The 20,351-nt window shown below is 37.1% G+C and overlaps 1 protein-coding gene and 1 long non-coding RNA gene across 7 annotated transcripts in view; one reads left to right on the top strand and one right to left on the bottom strand.

Moving 5' to 3' along the window:
* Positions 1–1,291, top strand: part of LOC105948236 — a 123,190-nt gene extending 121,899 nt beyond the window's left edge. Inside the window, exon 4 of the long non-coding RNA XR_001925197.2 lies at positions 1,139–1,291. This is a non-coding gene — a long non-coding RNA (uncharacterized LOC105948236). The remainder of the gene's footprint in view (positions 1–1,138) is intronic.
* The window catches only part of kcnh5 (potassium voltage-gated channel subfamily H member 5), a 197,523-nt gene that overhangs the window by 10,813 nt on the left and 166,359 nt on the right, over positions 1–20,351 (bottom strand). For all 6 annotated transcript variants that reach the window (XM_031890227.1, XM_031890226.1, XM_031890224.1 and 3 more), the window contains 2 exons: positions 16,658–16,857; positions 6,474–6,726 (listed from right to left, as the gene is read on the bottom strand). In XM_031890227.1, coding sequence (XP_031746087.1) covers positions 6,474–6,726; positions 16,658–16,857 — 453 coding nt within the window. The remainder of the gene's footprint in view (positions 1–6,473; positions 6,727–16,657; positions 16,858–20,351) is intronic.

Here is a 20,351-nt window from a genome sequence, read left to right as displayed (position 1 = left end):
TTAATGCACTGTATAGACAAACTGATACTATTTAGAGTGGATCATTCTTCAAGGACACAATTATATAGTGTATTTGCTTTTGGAAACATATTGGATTTCATATTTTCAGCAATTTCAGTAGAAAGAGACAGCAGAAAACAAATATTAGCACATTATTTTGCCACTGCAAGGCAAGGCTTTTTTTTTGCTATCAGAGCATTAGGACATTTAAAGCAAAATATGTTCAATATATGCAAAAGATTTCATTTTTATCTTTAAATGTTGGTAAGACTTATTTTCTGTTTATTCTTGTAAATGAAAGGAGCCATATTGTGCTGCCCAAGACTTATATTCCTAATTATATTTCTAATTTATAATGCTGGTATATATAGAGAACAAAATATTAAAGATGGTATCGTTTAGTACAGAGGTCCTCAAACTATTTAAACAGGGGGCCAGTTATAGTCCCACAGACTTTTGGGGGGCCGGACTATAGTTTGTCCTCAAACTGTGCCCTCTAGCCCCAATGCGTCCTCACCCCTAGCTACTACCTCTTTGCCTCAACATTTTCCTCGGCCCCAGGGTGCACCATTAGTGTTGGCTGGTGGGATGCGATGACGTGACACCGAGGACCACCCTGAGGCAGACAGGTAGTAGCGGTGAGGGCCAGGTAAATGAACATGGGGGGCCGTACACAGCCTGCAGGCCATAGTTTGAGGACCCCTGGTTTAGTCTATAGCCTGCCATCATGGGATACATTTTTTTTGCTATAATGTATACATCTGGACTAGCTTCCCAAGGATGCCATTAGTTACTACACAGGCATTACATTCCAGACTGAACTGTTATTGCATCCCCCTATCTTTCTTTGACTTGGTCAGCTTAAGATAGGAAATTGGGAAATGTAGAACTTGGAGCCCAAGGGCTCAGCAGAAAACCTGACACCTAGAACATATTCTTACAGTTGTAGGTAGTGCTAAACATGATTCATGGTAAATAGCCCTATGTCTCTTTCCATGGTTTCTCTCTACTACTGGCCCCTAATTTCATTTTCTTTCCTTGTCCTTTTATTCCTTTCATTTTTTATGCCACCACAATGTCTCCTGTTCACTTCTCTCTTCTATTGTCTTTTGTTTTCTTTTCTCGTTTTCCCTGCTAGCTCATCATGTTCTGCCCTTCACCCACATTTTTTGGGCGTCCATAGATAACACCACCCATAGGATCCACCACTATTTTACCTGGTGTCCCAGCAGCCTAGTCAAAACCTGGAAATGGGAATTTTGTTTTTATCAGGCAGAAATACTTTTGGCCACAATCTCTATCGTTTCTGGAATAAAGACCAGTAAGTATATCCCTCAAAAAGAATATTGCTATGAAAACCTGAATGAAAAATACATGCTAGTAGCAATGCACAGATAAGGAGATATATTTTTGCTTTAAAGAACAAAAAATATATGTTAAAGGGCAAAGCAGTATGAAATAGTATGCATGGAATTTTGCAACTAAAATTACTAATCTAATCTGAAAGTTTTGCCGAAAAGGAAAGCTGTGGACGCAGTTTATTGCCAATAGAAAAGCAACAATAGTGCAAGCTGGAATGCTATATTTATCCTGCAGAAAGCTTTACCATACCTGAGTAAAGAGCCCTAACTGTTAGCAGCTGCCATTTTGGCTTGGTCTGATGTCACATCCCTACATGCACCTCTCTTCCTGTCTGTACCTCTCACTGCTGAGGGGAGAAGGGAGGGGAAGAGAGGAGGAAGCTACGCAGGATTGTGCTTTGCCCTGAGAGAAGGAAAACTGACACAGAAGATCATGTGTACAGAATAGAAGGAAAAAAATAAGGTGGTACTTTTCATAGAGGATTTAGAGCCCCATTAATGTGAGTGTTTATTGGGGTATTTACATAGACCTTTTTGATAAAGCTTACTTAGTTTTACCTTTCCTTCTCCTTTCGGAAAAAAATAATTGTACAAAGCACTAAATAACAAAGCTTTGAAACATAAAACAAATAATTTAATCCTACCTTTTTATGAGTATAATTAAAACATGACTTCAGACAAGATTATTTTATTTTGAGGCCCTTTTTCAGACACTATTAGAAGCTCCACTTGGAATTTTTTTTAATTTGGTCATTTTTTTTTAATTTCACCAAAGGTAAGTCAAGTAAATTATTTGAGCATTCTGCAATGAGTAAGCAAGGAACTGACTGCCAACTTAGATAAAAAGCAAAAGATTGCACTGATTTAAACATCAGTTACATTTTTATTTCCTATAATCTGTAAGAGTTTAAATCATGGATATTATTAGCTTCTGTAATATATTTATTCAATCCCAAAAACCTCAAATTAAAAATAGTGGAGTGAACTAAAGGCCTGTTCTGCAGGAGGTAGATTGTAATGAAAAGAACAGCAGGGAAATATGGTCTGTTAAGTATAACATAAATAATACAGACAGCTGTTCCAAATATATACCACTACAAATTAAGCTAAAGTAGTATTTTTGTAATATTTAAAGCCATCATTCATGTAGATGTTGCCTCACCACAACGTTAACAAAAATGGTTTCATTTATAGGTGATATGCAAATCGTTTCTTTCTTTAAACTATAAATGAAAAATATCACCTGTAATAATCACCTGTAAAACACTTCACAGCTGTACAAAACTGCAAAAGCAGTTCTTTTTGCAATATTGTACGGGATCACCTCCTGTGAAGTCTATGTGGCAATTCTAAAACAAGCCGATTGCCAGGTATTGTTGGGTGCTTTCCCTTTCCTGCAGGTGACAAAGTGTCGCGGGTGTCATTGCACTTGTGCACTAAGAGGTCTATATCTTCTCCAAGATACTGTTACTTATCCGGAGCCTTTGCAGTAACCCTTTCCAATAATTTTAGCAGATCTTATTGATGCAAAAACTGATAAGAAATATAAATATTTATAAGATATAAATAAAATAAATATAAATAAAAGTATCTCTAAATAGCATGAAGGAAGAATGAACTCCCCTGACCATTAAATGAGGATATTTCAATAGTTTTCCTCCCTGGAAAATCTATCTAATATTATATTTAATAATTGAAAAACTCTCAAAAAATCCTTATTCCACTGTAAAATTAAATTTAAAATTAAGTTTGAGAAAATCTTTTAGATATCTCTGTTGATTGTAACGTATGCTTTCATAATTTTCATGAAAATGATATAAATTGTGCAACTTTGCTACTACAGTGATGAAAGGCCCAACCATAGATTCATTTGTTCTGTACTTGTCTAGAAATGCCCTCTCTCTCCTACTCAGATGATTTATGCCATTAATAATAAATGGAATCCAACCGCAAAGTATATTTTTCATGTTCTCACATTTACCCAGGCTTAGACACCGCTGCATCAAAGAGTAGATGTTATGTTAAGTGTATTGATGAGATAAATTTCTGTTTACACAAGTGTTTAACACTTTATCTTGTTTTGATGAGCTAACAACATCAAATACAAAATAAATCACTAATAAAATGGAGGATAGGTGGGAAACCCACTGAGATGGAGAAACCTGAGAACACATCATAGGAGCAGATTTATAACTTCTTATTATTGTTTACAAGTGGCTCTTACAAATCCTGGTTTGTATTGATTCTGTAGGCTCCCCAAAACTACTTGCTCATACATTTTGGTAGAAAAAGTTTTCAGCAGGCATGGATTCGCTGTGAATTCCTGCATTTCGCCAATGGTGGATTTTTTTGCAAAAGGGGCAGAGACATTTGCAGAGGAAAAATTTGCCACGTGACCAAAAATTGTGCAACAATTTTTTTTGAAGCGCGATAAGTTTTTTGAGCTTTTTACAAATTTTTCACCATTTCGCAAATCTTCAAAGATTCGCAAATTGTTTTGCAAGGCAAAATGGGACAGATTCGCTTATCACTAGTAGAAAAGAATTAAATTCAACAGCTCAAAACAGTTGAATCAATTCTCATGAAGGGACACATTAAAAAGCATTTTCTGGACAGATATGAAAAGTGTTAAAAAATGCTATTAAATTCTACCCAGTCCCCTAAGTATAAATAATCCAGACAAGTGCTGTCCTTGCACAATATGGTGAACTGTGCGGTTTCATTCTCGCCAAACTACTAAGTTGATCACACTGAAACCTGCACAATTTACCCTTTCTTTAAATGTTCTTGCATCCTTTTCAGTTTGAGTTGAAATGCCATTAATCAGGTTATACACGAATTAAAGGCCTTTTGTTAAAAAAAAATAAAGAAAGTCCTTATTTGTTCTGCATCAATAGATCAAGTTTGTTAATGATTCTAAAAAATGCACAAAAAGCACACAAATTATTCATTCTCCATTAGCTGGGACCCAGAAATAAAAGCTTTTCTGACCTTACAGCAAATCAAATTTTTAATAAAGAAATGATTTAGAGCAGCACCGCACCTAGACTGTGCCAAGTCCCCCTCCCCCACAAAACATTGTTAGAGGGGCTCTGCATGCGCACCTCAACTGCTGCCTGCCCATGTCCGCTCACCCTGCCTCCCTCGCTTGTTCCTGGCTCCCACACCATGCATCTTATGACACATTAGTCACTCATGCCAAATGCTGGAAATAATGGCAACTGGACTTAGAAAGTTTTTAGTGGGCAAATACTGCATTGTGGGTAAAAAAAAAAAAACGTGCCGACTGCAACTAAAATTGCACTTTACACACTGCGGTGCTAAATGTAAGTGACTCCTATTACCTTTATTGTTAATCCTGAGACAGAAAATCATTTCCTTAAGTAAATTTAGCACAGTAGAGAGCAATTGCACACTCTGGGTTAAGAGTTAATTGTGTAAAATAGAAAGCCTGACTGAGGTAAAGTCCACTGGAACGTGTATATTGTCACTATCCATCTTAGAGGAAGAGGTTCAATTTGTGTCCTGATATGATCAAGCCTGTATTATATGTATATTCAGTGAATAATTCTTTGCTTTAAAAGAACATTATATCCCCTGGTTCAACATGAGTGCAATCAATAGAGCTTGTGTTGAGCTTATTTTTTGCCTACTGTTTTAATCACACATATGGAAATTGAAGCTACTCCATGTTTGGTCCATGTTATAATACCCAGTGCAGGGATAATCCCCCTGCATAATGTACTTCTGCTTAGCTGTTCTATGGTTATTTAATTATCTGCTTTGAATGGGACAAACATGGAGTACTTTTAATTTTCCTGTTTATATAATAAAACCCATAGTTTTAATTCAAACTAGAGGCAAGAAGTATGTTCAGCACAAGTCATTTTTCATTGAACAAGGGGGTATACTGCCCCTTTAAAGGTCAACTTAAAGAAAGAGATTACATTACAAAGTACAATCAATGTATTCTTGTTGCATGGAAATTAATTTTGACGGTGTACAGGCCAATCAGAACTTCTAGTTGTTTGGGGGGTGGGAATATGCTCTCGACCCTGTCCTACTCTCTGTATAGTAGAGTGAGGAAAATTGAAAAAAAATAAAAAAAATCTTCAAAACCCCTGCATGTGACCTTGCAGAATAACAGTACAGGCAACTAGAGGAAAATTCTCCTCTGTGTTTGGCGATCATTCAAATAAACTTGAAGCCAATCAGCCAGTCTGTATAGAGCTGCTTATATAAACAGATCAAAAACTAGTACCTAGCTGTCCTTAGGCATTTATATATTGTGAACCTTCACATCACTGACAAGTAAAGCATAAGACACTGTAGGTCAGAGTATAAGAGTGAAGACACACTGGGCAAATAGTAGCAGATACTTTGTTAAGGGGAGTGGCAGATGGGGAGATTAGTCGCCCCGCAATGCCATTCCACCGGCAAGAATGTAAATAGGCGGTTGGATGGCATACGCATCGATATGATTTGCCGAAGTCAACCAAAGTTTCCTCTAAAGGTAAGAGTGAACACACTTGGAGCTACTTAGTAGCAGCTACTTGTCACGGCTACAAAAACAGACGATGGTGATTGTTTACTGATAATTCTCTATGTGTGTTTTAGCAGAGGCAATTCTCAGTCTAGTTTATGGCAGGGGATTTTCTGGCATTAAGTAACGTGGCAAGTAGCTGCTACTAAGTAGCTCTTTGTTTCTTGTCTCTGCCCTAATAAATGTATTTCATTTACAGCTTCTGCACAATGAAGAATAAAAACTTGGGTACCCACAGCTAGGCATATGGGTGCGTTTTTTGTTTACCAAACCCCTACCATGGATATATAAGTAAATATGGGACCACTGGGGCAGGGACTGATGTAAATGAGGTAGCACGACAGAAATGTGTCAGTGCTGTATAAATACCAGGAAATACATTTATACACATCGAGTAAATACAATATGTGAATTTATGGATACATTTAATATAATTCAACAATTATTCTTTGTGAAGAAGTGTAGCATAGTCAAGTGTACTGGATTAAGCTAATTTAATGAGAAGCTGAATAAACTTCCCTAAGCAGAATACTGAACTGTAATATACGTCTCACAGAGCATGACCTTACCTAGTATTGCTACCACCTCCTCATCTTGAATGACTTCCAGTGATCCTGACACCACAAAGCAGAGGGCGTCCACACTTTCACCCGCGTGGTAGATGAGGTCTCCTGGAGCACAGTGAATTGTTTGAAACTCCACAGCTAATGATCGCAAGCAGCCATCGCTGGCTAAACGAAAAGCTGGGTGCTCATTGAAAACCTTCCTGTTTAGATGCACGCAAATATCAGCTCTCATATCCTTGGGACATATTCCGAGAACCTGTAGAATACAAAAGAAAACCTCGACTGAGATAGGAATACATGTACTGTAGGCTTTCAGCAACAGGAAAATATCTTAAAATAAAATAGATATATCGCTGATAGATAATTAATAGATGGTAGATATGAGTTCTACCTAAGGGACATACGCTGAACAAAGTAATATACTCCACAGCATCACAGACTTACCTCTTACAGACCAAGAAAGAATAATAGGAGATAAAGTGTATAAATAAATAAATAGATAAATAAAGTATAAAAAAGGAAAATAGTGAAACAAAGGAGAGCAGAAGGTATGAGGGGAACAGGTATAAGATCTATTATCCAGAATGCTTGGGACCTGAGGTTTTCTGGATGAAGAATCTTTCTGTAATTTGGATCTCCATACCTTAAGTCTGCTAAAAAATAATTTAAATAAACCCAATAAAATTGTTTTCCCTCCAATATGATTTCAGGCAGCTTAGTAACCATCAAGTACAAGGTGCTGTTTTATTTGAAAAAAAAAAAATTAGAATTATTTGCTTATAATCGACTCTTTGGGAGATGGCTTTCCCATAATTCTAAGCTTTCTGGATAACGTGGGGGAGCAACTGACCCCATATTATTCCCCAGTAGTGAACAAGGCAGCCCATACAACAGGCAAACATGGAATGGGCTTCTTTCGTATGGAAAAATTTGTTTATTTTTTTCTACCCCTCAAATAGCATATGTGGGCAATAATGAAGGTTTAGCCTTCCCAAAAGGAGACTAACTGCCAAATATAAGTCTACAATAAGCTCTCCCATGGGAAGATATTGGTAGCCTCCCCATACTAAAATGTCACCCTTCTCTAAACTGTCATTTAAGCCTGTAGATTTCTTATCTATAGGGACAGTCACGGAAAAGAAACTTTGGTGGAGCAGTGACTTGTGTGGTGTTTGTAACAACTAAAGAAGCTAAACATTTACATATCTTGTATATCTGGAATTTTTTTGGTAAGAAACATGCAGGTTTTTTTTCCTACAGCTTGGAACGCGCTTGTTCATCTATTGACAACAACTTTGTGGATTAACAATGTGTCAACAGCCTGTCAAGCCCAAGTTCTGAGTCAGACTTTATGCTTACTACAAACACAATGTGACAGATATTGCATAATTCACAAGATCCGTACTTCAGTTTCCCTGACAATTGTATATTTCCTCTTCTCTGGAGACTGAAAGATTTGTCAGACCTTCCCAGAAAAACTGACATTTTGTAGCTGATTTTGTACAACTTACACAGTATGTCCATTTCTCCTATACCTTCCAAACTTTATTAAGCTGAAGCCTCTGTAGATGAATTTCCTTAGTCTAATGCATCCCTTTCACTAGTCAAAATTGTTTAGGCAAAATAACGAGACAAGACGTTATCAAAGAAGCTAATTTTTACAACTAATAGATTTAGTATAGCAAATTATTAGTGCTTTGGCACTCTCTGGTTAAGGTCTTGCAATGATGTTGTCGGTAATTAAGGGCAAAGAAAAATATTAAGTCCAGGCTTTTGGCTCCATTACATGAAATAGAGGGCACACCCACCAAAAGTGCCAAAATGAAGTTTTTGAGTCTATGCTTTTATACTGAGTTAATATTTTTCCTTTTTCATATATTTAAGGGGTGTGAAAAGCACCTATTGTATGAGGCCAGCGTTTTCATCTAAATTAGGAAAAAAGTTGTTAGAGTAAATTTTAATTTGAAATATTAAACCGTTACTGAAATTCCACTGCTTTGATACCACTTTAATGATTTGGATAACCTTTTTTTTGACAAGAAAAATATGTTAATTTTGTCAAAATTGAACTATATATAGTGTATGTGAAGTAAGTCTACAGCAAAAAGTCTACAGTAAAGTCTACAGTATTAGAATAAAATGGGCTATATCATTTAAAAAAATGCCCTGTGAAGGTAGTCCTATTACTCATCAAAAAAAGGAATATTGGCCTTAATTATGTTATTTGTAATTGGATAGAGAACAGGCTGAAGGATAGATTGCAAAGAAACATAGTTACATAGGGTTAAAAAAAAGACAAGAGTCAAAGTTCAACCTTTCAAGTGAACCCAGCACACACAAACCTATACTGACCTATCTATACACTCACATACATAAACTATATATACAACCACTAATACTAACTGTAGATATTAGTATCACAATAGCCTTGCATATTCTGATTGTTCAAGAACTCATCCAGGCCCCTCTTAAAGGCATTAACAGAATCTGCCATTACTGCACCACTAGGAAGGGCATTCCACAACCTCACTGCCCTCACCGTGAGAAACCCCCTACGCTGCTTCAAATGGAAGCTCCATTCTACAACTATGTAACTATGTACAAAATAATGTCTATTTAATCTAAGCATTACATTTACTATCTTTTTATGACCTGTTAGCAGTATATGAGGCTGTCCTTAGCTATTTATATTCAACCAAACCTCTTGATTATAAAAGTTTTAGTTGTATTTGTAGATAAACAATAGTCCATGGTAACATAAGTTATACTCCATCATTATCAGGTCTTACTTGTTCAAGCAAAGATGCATTATGCATTTGGTTATTTTTAGAATCAGTTTTAGTTGCAGAACCTTGTGCTTCTGCGACAACAATTTCCTGCTTACAGTGCTTAAAACTGAATAAATTGTATTGTTTTATTTTGTATGTGGGACTTCCCTGAAGCTAGAGAAGCCTCGTGCACCTTCTATAATTCCTATTTGGTATGACCTACAGAACAGAGCAAGCAATATCACTGGTTGTGGAATGGAAAAATAGCCAAAGTCTCTGTAGTTAAACTGGAATTAGTTACTGAGCTGATGTCCTGAACAAAACCTGCCTCACATGGCTTGCAGAGGAAACCTGAAAATGGAAAGGACAAATAATCAGCTTCATTGGAAGGAAGGTTTGTCTCTATTCAAAATACCAGATGGATCCACAACTCACAGCTTTGTATTTTTGGAGCAGTCATATATTTTTACCTTAAATTAGAAGGAAAGGTAAAAACTCTCAGTACAAGTGAGGGAATACAGGGTTATGGGAGATAGCTCTTAGTACTAGTTGATCCAGGGACTGGTCCGATTGCCATCTTGGAGTCAGGAAGGAATTTTTTCCCCTCTGCGGCAAATTAGAGAGGCTTCAGATGGGGTTTTTTTGCCTTCCTCTGGATCAACTAGTAGTTAGGCAGGTTATATATAGGCATTATGGTTGAACTTGATGGACATATGTCTTTTTTCAACCCAACTTACTATGTTACTATGTTACTATGTAAACTAAGTAAGCTTTAACAGAAAGGTCTATGTAAATACAGCCATAAGCACTCACAGAATTGCTGAGTCCTCTATCAAAAGAAACACAGGATTTCTTTTCTGTATTCTTCTGTGTCAGAATTCCTCTCTTTTAGGGCTCCTTCAGGTTTGGGGCACAAGTCTGCTCAGTAGTGATGAGTGAATCTGTCCCATTTTGCTTCGCCATAAATATCATGAAACGGCAAGAAAATTTTGCGCAATGCATTTGTTGCGCAATTTTCTTTTGTCATCTGCGGCTATTTTTGTCACCCACGTATATTTTTTTGTCATCTGTGCTTTTTGACACGACTGCGCCTAATTTGTTGCATGACAAAAAAAAATTCTGCGTAACAAATTTTTCTGCTGCGAATTTTCACGGAAATTACGCAAAACAATTTGCCAATGGCGAAATGCGGAAATTCACTGTGAATCCATGCCTGCCGAAAAAAAACGCTCATCACTACTGCTCAGTTCTCTTCTCTCTCCCTCTCCCCTTCCCTTCTCCTGCTCCACTCTCCCATAAGAATGCATAAGGACTCACTCCCGCCTCCCTTAGGAATGTGTGATCTGAGGTTCCAACGGCTATAAATGCAGCAGGAAGCTACCAAGACCAAGATAAAATGGCATCTGCTAATGGGAGTGAGCTTCTAGGGCTGTTTACTCAGGTATGGTAAAGCTTTCTGCTTAATAAATATAGTGTTCTAGGTGGCACTAATGTGGCAAATCTATTGGCAGTAAAATGCCAAAATGCCTTTTCTTCTCCTTTAATATTACACAAAACTTGCAGCCATTTGGAGGTGTGCATAGTTTTGCATCCCAAAGAAAATGTGAAGATGAAGTGTATATGCAACCCTAACTATAGCAGCCATTTCTATCTGCAATAGATCTCTGCTACCGTGGTCTAACTGCTCTGAAATGCCTTTCCACCGTAAATAGGAGTCACTGGTAGAAGAGCCTACACATTGCTTTGGCTTTCCATAGACACACAATGTTCTAAGCAACTTACCAATATACAGTGCATTGATTGCTAAATATTCAGTGGTTCTTAAGTTGTGTAAATGTGTGGGTTTATCCCCCTCTGATCCTTGGGTCTGACTCCTGAAACAACATTGCATGATTGTCCCGTCTCCTCCTGTTCTTTTAATCAGCTTTTATCAGCTGCCTACATTACTTTAGGAGTCAGAACCAGGAGTGCAGAAAATATACAGAACATAAAATGTATAAAAATGTATATTGAAAACACATGTTTTCTTTTACTATACAAAGTCATTTTTGGGTGTAGGGTCCCCCTTAATGCTTTTATTTTCAACAAAGCAGGGGCAGCAACTGGCAATTTTCTATAGTAAATCTTCCAGAACTAAACATAAGCCAGGACAGAGTGCAAAATGGGGCAGAAAATATTGGACATTTTAGCCTCTCTTCCCATCTAACCAAATCAACACAATCCAAATGCTTCTAAGCAGAACTTGCGTCCCACTATTTGCTAATAGGATGATTGTGCTATCAGTTTTTGGAAGTACTGGCACTTTTAAAGTTTAGAAAAGCAAGAAGAGAGAGTAGGGGAGGGCATTATAAGCATTTATTACACTTTTACCAACCAGAGGATACCTAGAAGGTAAAAACATTTTGATCGGCACTAACAGATTATTAATAACAGCTATAATTAAATGTTTTGCCGTTAAAGTTAGTAAGCAAGTTAGGATGTTTTTTAATCATTGTATGTGACACATTACTCTTTCAGCTTAATATGCATACCACCCCAGGAGGAAAACTCTGAAATTAATGTAATCAACCAACCACAGTAAAGATAACAGAATACAACTGGATGGGTACATAAGGAAGTCAAGCAGCATTAATGTGTCTGGTGTTTGTATTTTCGTTTTTTTAATAAATGTGAACCGCCATTCCCCTATGAAAATGCTGTGGAGCATACAAGATACATAAAATAGACATTCAAAGTTTAGTAAGATATTTGGAATGGAGCCCAGAATGCATAAGGCTCCTGGGTACATGAGCTTGAATCTGACAAATGAATATAATGTGCCCAGTTCCTATAAGACTGGATATATATTAAGGTGCTAGGGAACAGGAAATTACTTTGTGCCAAATGGACAATGTATCAAGGTGACCCGACATTGGTATCACTGTAATTAATAACATTAAAGGAGTTTAGGATTTCACTAATATACTACTATTCCAGTCAAAGATGCTTCATTTAAAAAAGCAGAAAATATTAGGCAGAATAATGCAAACAGCATTGAAACCTTTTTTTTATAGCTCACCAGTGTGAGATGCTTGTGTAACTTGACACTATAGACATTTTTTAAGCTTCATATTACCCCTAACTTGCTTTATCCAGATTAAGTATTGATTAGATTTTTGTATACATGTACTTATGAGCTTAGGGGGTCTATTTATGCATGCTGCTATATCCCAAACCTTCCTGGAATGCTGGATTAGTGTGAGCACATTACCGAAGCTCCAGTTATGGGGTAACCCCCGATTTACTTTCTTTCTATGCTTCTGGGCCATAATAAAATGGGGCAACCTAATTAAAAAAACAAACACTAAACTGAAGATGTTTAGCCTCTGGCCTTCATGTTCTTGGTGGAAACCCCTGGAGTAAATACAGAAAATATCCATAAGATATTACCCAATTGTGTGTGACATGTACTTTTACCAAGGGAGTGTCTAACCTTCTCTAAATCTGACCACTCAAGAAAAATGCAATCAAGATTTCTTGTTTTCAACAACCATAATTTCCATAAATGACATTTTAAAGCGTTGTACATCATGCATTTTTAAATCAAGGTTTTGAAAGTTTTGATGGCTATAAAGGAGCCTTCAAAAGGTCACATGAAGGGATAAACACCTAGTTAGTAAAGATTGTAAAGCACAAACAGAACTGTAATGAAACAGCTGCTAAGCCTCTATAGGAGGCAGGGGAAAGAGCATGAACTTCAGGGATGAGAGAAGTAGTGCCCCATATGGGATATGGGATACCAAGGCTTGCTTCTTGTGCAGATTTCTTCAGCTTTATTTATAGCCCAGTTAAATATACCCATTGAAAAACCCATACATTATGCAGGTGTATTTTCCTATGAAGTAAAATATTATTGCATCAAGCATGTGCTTTTTTTCCTCTTAACATTTATTTATGATTTTGCTTAATTTATAAGCAGTAGGTGTCAGCAGTGATTCTGGGGCTGCCGATTGAGGCTAACAACTCTAGTATCAGACAGGTAGGTAATATGCACACAAGCCACTGACTGGTCTATTTTCACCTGTTGTGAGATCTGAAAGCAACAATAGCCTCAAGTCTAGTGGGTCATCTCTTTGTTTTCTTCTCTGTGGGTTACTGCATGTTTTTAGCAGTGTAGGTCGCTAATAAAATGGTTAGGCAGGCAGTGCCCTTGAGTTCTTAGACACTTAAGTTGGGTCCTATGATAGTATGAAAGAGTTTTCTGTTCCTGTGTCAAATGATTCTATTTAGACAGACATACAGGACCCAGTGGCAGACTAGACCTGATAGGAAAGCTATTGATAAAATATGTTCTGTCGTAGCTTGCCCATGGTGTGAGAGATAGGAGTAGGGTAGTTAGTGAGTAGACTGAGCCCCATTTAGGAGATTTTTACAGATTAGAGTTCTGGGTGCACTGCACCAGCGTAGTTCTTAGCTTTCTAATGGAAGGGGGGAGAGGAGAGGAGAGGGGAGAGAGCTGCTCAGACTCTGGCACAGAAATTAAGAACAACATGTTTACAAAAAGGAGACAAGAAATTATTTGTTTCTTTTGATAGAGGACTTAGTGCAGCGTTTCTGTGAGTGCGTATGGCTGTATAAAGCTTACTTAGTATTTATCTTTCCTTCTTCTTTAACCAACCCCAACACTGCCCTTTGCTTATCAAGCAACTGTAGAACTGAAAGCCCTCGATGTCACTTACAAATAACAATGTTATTCTTGAAAGACCATTAAAGGAAACAAAAGCTCTATAAATCCCCCTTATTTATTCACACCCTAAATTCCGAAATCTCATCTAAAACCAAAGCTTTAGTGTGAAGACATTTGTGTGGAATACTTGGTACCATAACCTCTTTCACAGCCTGTGCAGTTTAACCGAGGTAAAACAACTAGAGGGAACACATTTTAACCTTGGCGGATATCACTATGTCTTGCCAAGTGTTATATTGTCTGGAGCAAGTACGTCAATTCAGATGGTTTCTCGATAGTTTCATAAATCAGATAACTCCAAACCATTAAAATGACTGACAGATGCTTTTAATAACACAAGAAATTCCTCTAAAGCATACGCTATATTGCAGAACAGCCTCGCAAATGTTGTCTGTTTCTAATCCGCTGTATATTGTTCTGATATTTTGGGGAAGAACACTAAGTAAGGAAGAAAACAATTGCTGAAACACAGGCTAATGAGCAGAAATATACATCGGGGGATACATTCCCACGCAACTTCATTACTACAAAGAAATTACAGAATACAGAGAGAGCCAGGTGTAAATTCTACCATGGCTAAAGGTTCTCATTATTACTATCTTTATTGCCATCATTATTATAAAGCAAATAAAGATAACCTTCAAAATATATGTTTTTAGTTAACTGAAATGCAGAGATGGATTCAGCCAGCAACTAGGACTTTCTTGCTAACCTACCATAATGGCATGAACTACTGCATGGACAATCCCTTGCTTCCCCTGTATCAAGATTTGTACACAGTAGTGATGAACTTGATGGATGAGTGTTTTTCCAACCTATATTAACTATATAGAATACAGATAGGTATGTGTTGTGTGAATACGATAGAGGAATAATTAAATCTTACCTCCACTAGGGCAAGAACTGCTGTGAATGATGAATAATCTATGCAAGAATCTGTGTAAATGCCCCCCCCTCAACTTTGCCAATAAGGGTTAATAAATACATAAAAAGGAATACATTTGCACCTATGTGATGTGCACTTTGTATTTGACCTAATCTGAAGGCTTTAAATGCAATTCAGCTGTCATAAGACTCTTCCCCCATGGTTCCTAAATTCTCCTCTCCCAACTTATGTAATAGACAAGACAATATCTTAATTACTGAGTTAATGACTTGGGTGATATCAGTCCCAGGAAGGTTTTTGCACATGACCCATGTGTATGTATACATATATATACACACATATAAATAATCTCCTATGGCTTCAGCTAAATGTAACTTATTTTACATAGTAAGAAGTAGGGATGCACCAAATCCACTATTTTCTGATTTGGCCGAACCCCGAATCCTTCGTAAAAGATTTGGTCAAATACCAAGCCAAATCCAAATTTACATATGGAAATTAGGATACAGAAGGGTTAAAGAGTGCTGAAAATCTTTCAACTTCCGTGTTAGAGTCACATGGTTTTAAGGATTCGTGTTCGGTTCAGCCAGGAGAGTGGATTATGCCAAATCCGAATCCTGCTGAAAAAAGCTGAATCTTGGCAGAATCCTGGATTCCTAGTAAGAAGTTATGATGACTATAGTACATCACGCTCCTTTCTGGAAACTCCCAAAAGTTGAAGCAGACAAAAGGTGAGCATAATATTCCCCATCCCAAAACAAAAGCCCATCCAAAAAGAAGTGTTAACAACTAGCCCCTTGAGCATGGATTTAGCTTTGAAACTGTTGACTCCATGAATCTATTAACCAACCATAAAAACAGCACGTGTATATATATATATATATATATATATATATATATATATATATTAATCAAGGTCCAATGAAATGTTTGGCTAATTTACATTATCGCTAAAATGATAAGTTATGATGTGAGTAGCAGCCAATTTGTCTGAAGCTGCTGAATGCTATGCTGGTATTCTGAGCTTGGCAGACCAAACCAATAAACTTCCTTCTCTGATCGAGCATTATGAAGGTGTCCAGGTCTGGTGATTTCACTGGGATTCAGCCAGAATTCACACAGGTGAATTATACCCACTTGTCTGCACATCACAAACTCTATACTGAAGGTGAAGGACTGTGCTTGCTAGAACTCAACACACTTGGGGCTAAGGTTATGAGTCAGCTGTTTTTAAGGATCACGGGCAAATATCGTTAATAGCAGAGAAACTGTATGATGCAAATAATGCAACCAAGCATTCATGCAGTGCTAATGTGTGCAAAAATAATGTTATTGTCTTGCTGCTCTGGAAATATATATATATGTATGACCCATAAAATGAACAAAGGGTGATCCTAAAATTGTCAGCGGGATGTCTTAGCATTATTTATCGCTGTTTTATGCCAACAGTAATGCAAAGGCAGACTGCCAAGATTTGCATTAAAAGCTCTGAAATATATTCCCCTGGATGGGTGCCATATTGAGCAGTAAAGTTACCATAACCAATGTCAAGAACAAATCTAATTTTTCATTTTTAATAAGTTCTAGTGAACATGTTTACGGAAAATACAATACAGCAAAGAGTAATTCTGTAAGCCAATGCAGCTCACATTTTAATATGTAAGGCACGCAGTCACTCTTTAGTTTTGTTTTTAAGTAATTCTTATTGTGTTAAAACCATTATGTTTCTGGGTAGGGTTAGTTTCCATAACAAAATCAAAAAAGAAGTTGAAATGAATACTGCATAGGATTGAACTTTATAGCTCACCTTTTCTGTATCAATGCCCTTGGACATGGACCATGTGGACACAATATAATCCATGACCCTCTCGCTAAGGCCTTTTGGGACCTGATATAGTTTGAGGAAATCACGCACATTGTTCAGCACCTCATGATATCGGTTGGTGTTGGCATACATTTGCTGGAATATGGTGGTAACGTTCCCAAAAATAGTTGCATAAAGAAGAGCTGGAAAAGAGAAAAATTAAGGTAAGTGTTTTGCCAAAAACTCCATATTTTAACAAAATATGAAAAGAATCAAGGAATAAATATGAATGAAATGAGGGAATAGTCTTGTTTATATTATATCCTGCACTGCCCTAGGCATGGCCCGCACTGTGTATACACAGTCCATGCAGATATACCCACAAGAGTCTGGCAGCAGACTGGGGGCCAAGGGCCCCCCATCAAAGCTGCCATTCTATGTGCCTCCGGGTGTCTATAGAAAATATGGTCATGGCTGAGGTCTAGGTTTACAAGAGCTTACAATGTATGGTACACACAATGAACTATTCATCGAAATATCTATATACTATATGTATATATAGTAGCATGCACACTACTATTGTATGTCCCCCTAAAACACTTTTTAGACACTAGTGAAGAGCAAAATTTTTCACCAGGCATTGATTCGCTGAGAAACGGGTGCAAAAATTTGTACCGAAAAAAATTTGCAGAGAGAAAAAAGTCATGGTCATGTCAAATACATCAGGGTTGTGACAAAAAAAAGTCATGGTCGTGTCAAATACACTGCGATTGCAACAAAAAAAGTTGTGGTCACATCCAAAAAAGTCATTTGTCCAAAAAGTTCTGCAGTAGTCACAATTTTTCAAAATTTTTTACGCAGTTTCATGAATTTTTCACAGACACAAAACAGACAGATTTACTCATCGCTATTAGACACATAAAGGGAATATTTTTGTCACAGTCATCTCCATAGTCTCCTTTTATAAAACATGAAAGTGTGAGTAAAGGGAAAGTACACGCCCAAAGACGTTCACGGTTAGGTTCATGGGGGCTACATGTTGTCAGTGCCTATTAGTTTTGATTAGCCCTTTCAAATTTGGAGACAAAACTAAAAAGGCAGGAGATGCCATAAAAAGAAACTTAAGTCCTAACAGCAGTTTTTCAAGAAGCTGCATTTGCTGCTTTGCTATATACTGGAAAGGAAAAAGAAATATCAGCTGAAGAGTTATAGCTCCCCCAGAATTCCTATTTACATTATTTGATCTGACATTTAGATTGAGTGGGGAGAGCATATCATATTTGACTAAAAGTGGTTACTGTAGCAAAAGTCATGATAAATGGTTTTGTTCATAAGGTTTAGTTTCTGGGTAACTTTTGGAGATTTATGTGCATTGCTCCCTATTAGAGCCGTCCCTGAATAAAAGATTGCCAATGCTAGCCACTGCTCCTAATTGACCCTTACATTACACACGTTTGCTTTATTGCAAATGTATGGGTTTTTACCCCTAAGGTAATGTAACGACACACAGTGCAAAGCTTTTATTTTGTACTTGAAATACAGCCTCTCTCTAGCTTATAATGTAATTGTTTTTATTATAGAGGCCTACAGAAAAAAATGGTGTTTGTGCCTGTGCAGCAAGCACAATATAGGATTCATCTGATTACATTATACGTATAATTTGCACATTTTGTGAAGACAAAAGACAGCCTAAATGAATGCCTCAAGAGCAAACCATGCAATGACCCTCTTGCTCTTGGCTAATAGGAATGGTTTTGCTGCTGCAACCTGCTAGAATCAGAATAAGACAATAACCAGCAAAACTGCTAGGTGATCTTCAGATAAATGTAACTGTCAGACAGGGAAAGACTGGGAATATTATTTTCAGCATTTGCAGCTATACGCCCCAAAGGAGTAGAGTAGACAGCTGCAAGGTGGCAGGATTGTATAAAAAATCATGTGCAGAGGGGATTTGGGACACTGTAAATTCTTTCCACATACGACAATGTACTAATCCAGTAAAGCCACTTCCATAGAATTGTTCAATTAAAAAAGGTCCCTGACCCTTACTGTATATAAACTCTATGCAAGCACCCCTCTATGTCCAATATTTGGTCATACCCTTCCATTGTTCCAGTAATATACAGTAAGATAATAATGCTGTGCTGCAGCTGTATTCAAGTAGACACTGATTCTCTGTCCCGCTCCTTTTTACCAGACTTTAGGCACACTCACTGCATAGCTGGGCCATACATATATGCAGGGACAAATTTCTTTAGAAATCAGGATATGAATAGTGAATTTTTGGATTCGCAGCAAATTTCCGCATTGCACCTTTGGCGAATTGTTTTGTGAAACTTCAGCCAAAATCCACCGCAACAGAAAAGCAAAACAAAAACAGGATAGATTCGCTCATCTCTAGATATGAATAGCTTTAATACACAAATGGTTGCAACAAAACACTTGGGATTCTTTCCCCATTACTGGTGACTATGTGCCCAACTGGCGGATTCTCTGTACCACCAAAATGTCGAAAGATTTATGGTTAGATGGAAGGTTATAACACCATTTCATCCATACCTTATTGGCTACGGTTTCATAGAATGAAAGCAGGTTAAACTAGAATCAGTTAAAGGGTGTTATAGAGATAATATAAGGAACAGCATAAAACTAACTTAGTATTATGGGTGGGAAAATTAGGCAATATGAATATATCAATGCCCCCACAACTAACTGGTAATTAATCATATAGCTGCACGGGTGTGCAAACTGCTACAGATGTAACAACATATATAACACACAATATAAAAGTCCCCACCCTGTAACATCTTTGTCCCATAAGTTTCAAAATTTTAAGATGGAAACAGGTTACGGTTATTACAGGAGACTTGTATAAATCTACTTTTATTGCTGTAGTAAAACTGTAGATAAATGTACCGTACAAAGAAAGAAAAAGGGCATAAAGATTGTTTGCCACATGATGTTTGTATGAATTTAATGAAGACTTGATAAAGACAAATCATTAAACTTAAAAATGTCTTCATTTTTACCAGAAAACAGACAAAGAATTACTGGTCTAGAGGAGGAAGGAAACAAGACAAAAGGTTTCATCGCTCTGCAGTTCCGGAAGGTATCGATTGAATCCCATAAAATGGAACTAAAAATAGAGTTGCATGTATGGCAAAAAACTTAATGTATACTTGTCTGTAGGAAGGAACTGTGAAAAGAATGCATTAAGGTGTATGTTAGATACTTAGATGTGCCTAATGTTTTTCATTAAATACATTTTTGCAGTTCTGTTAAAATACAGCGAATAAAAATGTAATTTAAAAGGACATTCTGACCTCAAGGGATTAAGCAGAGAAAGGAAGGTTTTGCTGCATTACAGTATCAGTTCATTTTTATGGCACCTCATTTATAATGCCAGGAAACTCTGTTTTAAACAGGTGAGACATAGGGAGCACTGTATTCATTCCTTTATTTGGTTCTACCACTTAATGAATAAATGCAAACTGATTAAACAATATTACAATAGTGAATTCATACTATAGTCAACTGGATGATTCGCTATACAGGCTTAGCATACATACTGAGCATACTGAGCACCTCTATAGTCAACTGGATGATTCGCTATACATGCTTAGCATACATACCGAGCACCTGTATAAATGTATAATTCCCATTGCTCATAGAATATGGTTTCCTAGACACATAATAT

This window comes from Xenopus tropicalis, chromosome 8 (assembly GCF_000004195.4).
Source record: "Xenopus tropicalis strain Nigerian chromosome 8, UCB_Xtro_10.0, whole genome shotgun sequence".
Taxonomy (NCBI): Eukaryota; Metazoa; Chordata; class Amphibia; order Anura; family Pipidae; genus Xenopus; species Xenopus tropicalis.
Note: the sequence above shows the minus strand (reverse complement) of the source record. Positions and strands in the feature narration are given on the sequence as shown.